Genomic DNA, 9,328 nt, shown 5'->3' on the forward strand with positions numbered 1-9,328 from the left:
GACTTGGGCTTTCAGGGGCCTGGTGCCCTTCACTCCCAGCTGCCCAGGGCTGGGGACGGGGCTCTGGAGAACTCCAGACTCCTAGAAAGAAGGGGGTCAGTTTTCCCCTTAGTCACTGTCCTGTCGTCTCGCTAATGGCTTCCTGTCTAACTGGCTGGGGGTGATTCGGGGTGACTCAGGAGCACCCTACACACCCCTGGATCCTCTGAAATGGCAAGGGGTAGGCATGTTGGATGCACTGGCTACAAGTACCAGTGAGAGGGAGAGGTCCTAACAGTCGTGGGTGGTTTTTACTCCCCTCATGTAGCCCAGGACAGGGGGCTGCTGGGGTCTGGGAAGGGCCTGGGGATATGAGGGCCAGGGCTACTTGCCTCACCTCCTGACACTACCCCGGCTTCAGCCGAACCCTGCAGCCTGGCTCCAAGCCAGCCCAGGGGCAGGCTCAGCAGGTCCCAGGGGTGTGGCAGTGGCCAATAGTAGAGCCGGCCCACACCGGCTAGGCAGGCAGCACAGTCCCGCAGACGGCTGAGCGTGCGGCTGCGGGAGCTTCTGTGGGAGTACGGTCATGAGCCTTTTGCTGTACTATGCCCTCCCCGCCCTGGGCAGCTACGCCATGCTGTCCATCTTCTTCCTGCGCCGGCCTCACCTGCTGCACACACCCAGGGCTCCCACCTTCCGCATCCGCCTGGGGGCCCACCGAGGAGGTGAGCCGGGTAGGGGTGAGAACAGGTGCCAAAGTGGACAGCACAGAGGGGTAGGTCCAAGGGGGCATGCTAGAAACAGGGCAGGGACCAAGAGAGAAGGAGAGCAAAGTGGCAGGGCAGGGCGTGGACGAGGAAGAAGATGCTGGTGCAGCCTGGGCTGGCTGGGGAGGTGAGGCCAGAGGGAGGATGGAGCCCACAGAGGGAATGTGGGTGATGAGGTCGGGCCAGGCCCCTAGACCCCAAGCCCCAGGGGCCCACTCCAGTGCCCCCCACAGGATCTGGAGAGCTGCTGGAGAACACCATGGAGGCCATGGAGAAGTGAGTGTATCTGCCCCTGCCCAGGTTGCCATGTGAGGGTGTGCAGGTCGTGGACTGCATCACAGCAAGGGACGCCATTCACTTCCTAGCTGGGTGACTGGCGCCCCCTGGAGGTGGCCTGCACATCCCGCCATGAACTCTGCTCTCATTCCCGGCCACCTCCCCGCCACCATGCCCCTCATCCCAGTCCCCTGCCCCCGCCCCCCGCTGACCTTCACCCCCACAGCTCCATGGCCCAGCGCTCGGACCTCCTGGAGCTCGACTGTCAGCTGACACGGGACAGAGTGGTGGTGGTTTCACACGATGAGAACCTGTGCCGCCAGTCGGGCCTGAACAGGGATGTGGGCAGCCTGGACTTCGAGGTGGGCCCTGCCCTGACACCCCAACCCCCACCCTGAGAGTCGCCATGCCTAGTGCGGGCATCTAGTGACATCCTTCCTGTCCTCCCCAGGACCTGCCCCTCTACAAGGAGAAGCTGGAGGTTTACTTCTCTCCAGGTGAGAGCAAGGGCTTCGAGCCCTGCCTGGGCCATGCCCGCCTTCCCTGGACCTCCGCCTTGGCTTCCCTCTGACCCCTCTTCCCACACCACCCCCAGGCCACTTTGCTCACGGGTCAGACCGGCGCATGGTTCGTCTGGAGGACCTGTTCCAGAGGTTTCCAAGGACACCCATGAGCGTGGAGATCAAAGGGAAAAACAAAGAGCTCATCCGTGAGGTGGTGCTGCAGGCAGGGCTAGGGCGGCCACCAGGGGCGGGAGAGAGGCCTGGCTCTCCCTTCACCTCCTTCTCCTCCTCCCAGATAGCAGGCTTGGTGAGACGCTATGACCGTAATGAAATCACCATCTGGGCCTCGGAGAAGAGCTCGGTCATGAAGAAATGCAAGGCTGCCGTGAGTCCCCCCACCCCCACTTCCTCCTCCAGGGGCCCCTCCTCCCCGGACCTGGAGCCCACCCAGCATGGGGACCCGAGCTAGAGGGGTCTGGGAGAGTTCCCAGTGGCGTGGCAGTGGCAATGAAAAGGGTGTGAACTCAGGCCTCAAACACAGAGCCAAGATGTGACTTTTGTTTTTTTTCTTTTTTGAAACACAGTCTCTCTCTGTCGCCCAGGCTGGAGCGCAGTGGTGCTACCTCTGCTCACTGCAACCTCTGCCTCCTGGGTTCAAGTGATTCTCATGCTTCAGCCTCCCGAGTAGCTGGGATTACAGGTGCACGCCACCACGCCCAGCTAATTTTTGTATTTTTAGTAGAGATAGAGTTTCACCGTGTTAGCCAGGCTGGTCTTGAACTCCTGATCTCAGGTGATCCACCTGCCTCAGCCTCCCAAAGTGCTGAGGTTACAGGCGTGAGCCACCACACCCAGCCCCAAGATGTGACTTGGATCCTGCAGGTAGTAGGGTCTCCGGAATGCCCACCATGGCTCCCCTGCAGCTCATGCCTCCTCTCTGCTTCCCCAGAGCAGACAGATTCTCATGCCTCTCCTTGCCTCCCCAGAACCCCGAGATGCCCCTGTCCTTCACAATAAGCCGAGGATTCTGGGTGCTGCTTTCCTACTACCTGGGGCTGCTTCCCTTCATCCCAATCCCTGAGAAGTTTTTCTTCTGCTTCCTGCCCAACATCATCAACAGGTACCAGTGCGGGGCAGACCTCAGAAAAACGCCCCACTGCTTAGGGTCTCCGTGGAGAAGGAGCCCAGATCTTCCCAGCTCCCCAGCTCCCCTCAGAGATAACCCCCAAGGTCTTTTAAGGACAGTGGTTCTTACCCAGCATTCATGAATACTAAGGGAACTGTGAACACCCTGAAATTCTGTGCATATGTGGAGTTTTAGGATAGAGGGGTCATTTATCCATCTCAGTCCATCTAACATATTTTATTGAATGTCTACTCTGTCCCAGGTGCAGTTATAATGTGTAAATAAGACCAATGAGGGTGGGGAGAGGTCTTTGGTGAGCTTACAGTCTGGCTGGGGAGACATTTGTTCATTAATTATAGCATGGCTGTCTCAGACCCTCAGCAGGAAAAGGCAAGTCAGTGTTCTGCAGGAAGGCAGGGGTTAACAAAGTAACAGCTGGGGAAAGGATCAGGAATTTGGATATTTCGCTGGCACTTAAGCCTGGTCTCTCCCTTTGCTTTAGAATTTTTTTTTTTTTTTTTTTTTTTTGAGACAGAGTCTTGCTCAGGCTGGAATGCAGTGGCCAGATCATGACTCACTGCAGCCTCGACCTCCTGGGCTCAGGAGATCCTCCTGCCTCAGCCTCCTGAGTAGCTGGGAGTATAGGCGTGCAACACTGCTAATTGTTAAAATATTTGTAGAGACAAGGCTAATTGTAAACAGGCTAATTGTTAAATTATTTGTAGAGACAAGGTCTCACTATGTTGACCAGGCTGCTCTTGAACTCCTCAGCTCAAGCGAGCCTCCCACCTCGGTCTCCCAAAGTGCTGGGATTACATACCTGAGCCCCCAGGCCCGGTCTCCCTTTGCTTTCTGACAGCTTCTCTGTGGTAGTCCCAGAGCTCTCTGCTCCCCTCTGTTGTCCAGAAGGAAGTCCCACTCAGCCCCCACTATCCTTTGCTACAAAAAGATCAATGATATTTGTGTACCACCTTTTTATACAGGATTTTTTTTGTTTTGTTTTTTGAGGAGTCTCCCTCTGTTGCCCAGGCTGCAGTGCAGTGGCACGATCCCGGCTCACTGCAAGCTCTGCCTCCCTGGTTCACGCCATTCTCCTGCTTTACCCTCCCGAGTAGCTGGGACTACAGGTGCCCACCACCACACCTGGCTAATTTTTTTGAATTTTTAGTACAGACGGGGTTTCACCATATTAGCCAGGATGGTAATCTCCTGACCTCATGATCCACCTGCCTCAGCCTCCCAAAGTGCTGGGATTACAGGCGTGAGCCACTGCTCCTGGCCTTATACAAGATTTATAAAGTGTTTTAACATATTTTGGGTTGACTTTTACCTTGCAGCACCCCCAGGAGGTATAAGAATCATGACTCCCATGGTACCCTAGAGAATCTGAGGCCCAGAGAGGTTCTGTAATTTGCCCAAGGACACACAGCTGGAAATCCAGAGCTTAGGTTTTCCCTGGGTCTGACTCCAAAGCCTGCCCTAGGACACTATAAATGGCCTCTAAAGTCACCCCTGGAGTGGGATAATTAGGGGTCATCCCACTAAGTGCTGTCTGGTCTCAAGCTGGCCAGCGGGCACAGTGGCTCACGAGGTTTTTTGTTTTTTGTTTTTGAGAAAGAGTCTCGCTCTGTGGCCCAGGCTGGAGTGCAGTAGCGTGATCTTGGCTCACTGAAACTTCCGCCTCCTGGGTTCAAGCAATTCTCCTGCCTCAGCCTCCCAAGTGGCTGGGACTACAGGGCCCGCCACCACGCCTAGCTAATTTTTGTATTTTTAGTAGAGACGGCGTTTCGCCATGTTGGCCACGCTGGTCTCCTCCCACCTCAGCCTCTCAAAGTGCTGGGATTACAGGTGTGAGCCACCACACTTGGCTGGCTCACGCTTATTATCCTGGCACTTTGGGAGGCTGAAGCGGGAGGACTGCTTGAGTCCAGGAGTTCAAGACCAGCCTGGGCAACATAGTAAGACACGTCTCTACAAAAATTTTTTAATGGTCGGGCGCGGTGGCTCACGCCTGTAATCCCAGCACTTTGGGAGGCCAAGGCAGTTGGATCACAAGGTCAGGAGATTGAGACCATCCTGGCAAACACACTGAAACCCCGTCTCTACTAAAAATACAAAAAATTAGCCGGGCGTGGTGGTGGGCACCTGTAGTCCCAGCTACTCGAGAGGCTGAGGTAGAAGAATGGCGTGAACCCGGGAGGCGGAGCTTGCAGTGAGCTGTGATCACACCACGGCGCTCCAGCCTGGGCGACAGAGCAAGACTCTGTCTCCAAAAAAAAAAATTTTTAATTTAAATTAATGCTAAGATAAATAGATAAATAAGAAGCTGGCCAGGCCCAACCAGGAGGGCCTGCACCCTGGGTGTCCAGCTTTGGAACCGAGCCAGGCCCTGGCCCAGCCCTACCGCCGCTCTGCTTTGGGCCTGGCAAGTCCCTTTCATTCTCTAAGGCCCAGACTCCTTATCTGGTGAATGGTGACTGGAGGGCCACACCCTCAGTGGCCAGAGTGGTGGTCTGAGTAGGCTCTCTGAACAATGGGTGAACTGTTCACTGGGGCAACTACAAAGGTTATTCTGAGGGATTCCGGGGGGTGGGAGGGCAGCGCTACCCTGGTTAGGGGGGTACTACCACCCCGCCCCACCTCTGGGACAGGGGAGACCCTAGGAGCTAACCCCCACTTTCTTCTCTGTGCAGGACCTATTTCCCATTTTCCTGCTCTTGCCTGAACCAGCTGTTGGCTGTGGTTTCGAAATGGTGAGGTGGGCAAGACGGCTGGGTGGAGTGTCCCCACAGAGACCTACTGCTGCCCTTCTGCCAGGTCCCTTCTCATCATCACCTCCCGCGTCCCCACCCCACCCCCAGGCTGATCATGAGGAAGAGTCTGATCCGACACTTGGAGGAGCGAGGGGTGCAGGTGAGACCCTGATCACCGCTTCCACCACACACGGACCTGGCAGCAGGGTTCCGGTCCCACTCTGCTGCCAACTAGCCGCATCGCTCGGGCAGGTGACCTCACCTGAGTCTCAGTTTCTTTGTCCCTAAAATGGGAAAATGGTATATTTAACTCTCTGGATACACACACACACACAATTTTCTTCTTGGTTTTTTTTTGTGTGTGTGACAAGAGTCTCACTCTGTTGCCCAGGCTGGAGTGCAGTGGTGCAATCTCAGCTCACTGCAACCTCCACCTCCTGGGTTCAAGCGATTCTCCTGCTTCAGCCTCCCAAGTAGCTGGGACTACAGGTGCCTGCCACCACGCTTGGCTAATTTTTGTGCTTTTAGTAGAGACGGGGTTTCACCATGTTGGCCAGGCTGGTCTAGAACTCCTGGCCTCAAGTGATTCGCCTGCCTCAGCCTCCCAAAGTGCTGGGATTACAGGTGTGAGCCACCGCGCCTGGCCACACACATATTTTCTTAACCTGACATTGCCAACATATGGATATGTAACTAGTACTTATTAAGGGCTTGATAAATGTTAGCCATTATGATGACAACAATGATGTATCATGATCCCTGATGAGAGGGGGCTGGGGAAAGATGAGAGATGGGAGAAACCAGGCCCAGCCCACCCCCCTCTCCCCTGAGCATTGGCTTCGACCAGATCATTTAATTAGTAAACGATCCTTGAGAATGTTCCAGGCACTATGGTACTAGGGGTGGGAGCTTCCCATCAAGGGTACAGAGAAGAAATGACGTAGGCAGAGGCGGGCACAGTGGCTCCCGCCTGTAATCCCAGCCCTTTGAGAAGCCAAGGTGGGAGGATCACTTGAGCCCAGGAGTTTAAGACCAGCCTGGGCAACATACTGAGACCCTCATCTCTACAAAAAATTTAAAAATTAGCCAAGCGCAGTGGTTTACACCTGTAGTCCCAGCCACTCAGGAGACTGAGATGGGAGGATCACCTGAGCACAGAGTTTCGAGGGTGCAGTGAGCTATAATCAGAATCACGCCACTGAACTCCACACTACAGCCTGGGAGAGATAGCCAGACTGTCTTGAAAGAGAGAGAGGAAAGAGCGTGAGAGCCAGAGACAGGGAGAGGGAGAAGGAGAGGGAGGGAAATAGGAAAAAGGAAAGGAAAAGGGAAACGAAAGAAAAATGCAGAGGCCGGGTGCAGTGGCTCACGCCTGCAATCCCAGCACTTTGGGAGGCCAAGGCCAGCGGATCAACTAAGGTCAGGAGTTCGAGACCAGCCTGGCCAACATTGTGAAACCCCATCTCTACTAAAAATGTACACATTAGCTGGGTATGGTGGCACATGCCTGTAATCCCAGCTCTACTCGGGAGGCTCAAGCATGAGAATCGCTTGAACCCAGGAGCTGGAGGTTACAGTGAGCCGAGATCACGCCACTGCACTCCAGCCTGGGCGACAGAGCAAGACTGTCTCAAAAATAAATAAATAAATAAATAAAATATTAACTGGGCATGGTGGTACATGCCTATAGTCCCAGCTAGTTAGGAGGCTGAGGTGGGAGGATCACTTGAGCCCAGGAGGTCAAGGCTACAGTGGGCTGTGATTACACCACTGCACTCCAGTGTTGGCAATACAGACAGACCTCGTCTCATCTGTATTTTTAATAAAATAAAAAATTCTCATCTCCGCTTACTTCAGTGCCCACTCGAACGGGCAGGGAAGGGGCAGAGCTGCAGGAGCTGGGGCAAGTGGCAGTGGAACGGGGGTCTGGGGGAGGGTGGTACTAGTAAGTGGTCAACAACTAGCTCTCAGAGAGGAACAAATGAAAGCCCTGATTTGAGGATTAATTTTACTGGTTTAAATACTCCCATCTTGGCCAGTTTCAGGCTGCCATGAAGCCACTAAACGCAGAATGGGAAGAGATGCATGGTGGCACCCCATTATGTAGTATTTCCATCTTGCAGCCTCAACAGATTTAATCACTTCAAGAACACAGTAATAAGAAACTGATTAGCAAGAGATATGCTTTGAATATTTATTACTGGGTTTTTGTTTGTTTTGGGTTTTGTTTTTTGTTTTTGTTTTTGTTTTTGTTTTGAGACAGAGTCTTGCTCTGTTGTCCAGGCTAGAGTGCAATGGCGCGATCTCAGCTCACTGCAACCTCCCCCTCCTGGGTTCAAGCGATTCTCCTGCCTCAGCCTTCTGAGTAGCTGGGATTACAGGCGCCCACCACCACACCCAGCTAATTTTTGTATTTTTAGTAGAGATGGGATTTCACCATATTGGCCAGGCTGGTCTCAAACTCCTGACCTTAGTTGATCTGCCTGCCTCAGCTTCCCAAAGTGCTGAGATTACAGGCATGAGCCACCACGCCTGGCCACTTGTTGTTTTAATAATTTATTTAGGGCCGGGCACGGTGGCTCACACCTGTAATCCCAGCACTTTGGGAGGCCGAGGCAGGCAGATCACGAGGTTAGGAGATCGAGACCATCCTGGCTAACACGGTGAAACCCCATCTCTACTAAAAACACAAAAATTAGCTGGGCGTGGTGGTGGACATCTGTAGTCTCAGCTACTCAGGAGGCTGAGACAGGAGAATGGCGTGACCCCGGGAGGCGGAGCTTGCAGTCAGCCGAGTTCGTGCCACTGTACTCCAGCCTGGGCAACAAACCAAGACTCCATCTCAAAAAAAAAAATAAAAATAAATTATTTAATTGTCAGTTTATATAATTTTTTTTTTTTTTTAGACGAGGTCTTGTTGTATCGCCCAGGCTGGAGTACAGTGGTGCAACCATAGCTCACTGCAGCCTTAGAGTCCTGGGCTCAAGCAATTCTTCCACCTCAGTCTTCCAAGTAGCTGGGAGCACAGGCGCATACCACCACACCGGGCTAATTTTTACAAAGTTTTTTGTAGAGATGAGGTCTCACTTGATCTTAAACACTTGGCCTCAACTCCTGCCTCGGCGTCCCAAAGTGTTGAGATTACAGGCGTGAGCCACTGCACCCAGGCTATGATTTAATTTTTAATAATGGCTGGGTTTAATAACCACTTTGCAGAATTCCTGAGAATTTAACAATCGGCTCCAGCCTACTGCTGCTGGGGAGTCTCCATAGAGGAGAAGGTGGGTCCCCACTGTCTGGATGTAAAATTGTTCAGAATCTACAGGCCCCCTCCCTCCCTGCTCAGGTGGTCTTTTGGTGCCTTAATGAAGAGTCAGATTTTGAAGCAGCCTTCAGCGTGGGAGCCACTGGCGTCATGACGGATTATCCCACAGCCCTGCGGCACTACCTGGACAACCATGGACCAGCTGCCCGGACCTCCTAAGTCCAGAAGCCTCAAGCTCTCCTGTTTCTCTTCCTGAAAAATAAATATTTGCCTTTGGATCACATCGTTGTGCTGAGGGTGAGGAGTAGAGGGGTGGGTCCTGAAGATATGAAGATGGCAGCTTAGGAGGGAACAGGCCAGCCCTGAGGCTGGAGCCTGGGGCCCTTAGGAGCCTGACCCACTGGTTCCACTACATTCCTGTCGTGGTGCCACACCCTGCCCCAGCCTGGCCTCCACACTCCTCAGGAATGTCCCCTCACGGCCAACCCAGGTGTCCTGGCCCCCAGCCACTTGACAGCAACAGATAATGGTTCCATTTTCCTGAGGCCATCAACAGCCCAGGCACCAGGCAGGGAACTTGATCTCTTCCATGTCTTGCCCTGTGAACTTCCTCCTCGGGCTGCAGAGGATGGGCCTGGGTGGGACAGCTGAGTTCACCC

The 9,328-nt window shown here is 53.8% G+C and overlaps 1 protein-coding gene across 1 annotated transcript; it reads left to right on the forward strand.

Moving 5' to 3' along the window:
- Nucleotides 1–50: 50 nt before the first annotated feature.
- GDPD3 (glycerophosphodiester phosphodiesterase domain containing 3) lies at nt 51–8,950 on the forward strand. The gene is made up of 10 exons (XM_002826298.4): nt 51–704; nt 980–1,022; nt 1,249–1,384; nt 1,474–1,519; nt 1,618–1,736; nt 1,821–1,910; nt 2,512–2,645; nt 5,345–5,404; nt 5,513–5,564; nt 8,751–8,950. The coding sequence occupies exons 1-10, from the start codon at nt 566–568 to the stop codon at nt 8,886–8,888; spliced, it is 957 nt and encodes a 318-aa protein (XP_002826344.1). The 5' UTR covers nt 51–565; the 3' UTR covers nt 8,889–8,950.
- The last annotated feature ends 378 nt before the right edge of the window (nt 8,951–9,328 follow it).

This window comes from Pongo abelii, chromosome 18 (genome assembly GCF_028885655.2).
Source record: "Pongo abelii isolate AG06213 chromosome 18, NHGRI_mPonAbe1-v2.0_pri, whole genome shotgun sequence".
NCBI classification, from domain to species: domain Eukaryota; kingdom Metazoa; phylum Chordata; class Mammalia; order Primates; family Hominidae; genus Pongo; species Pongo abelii.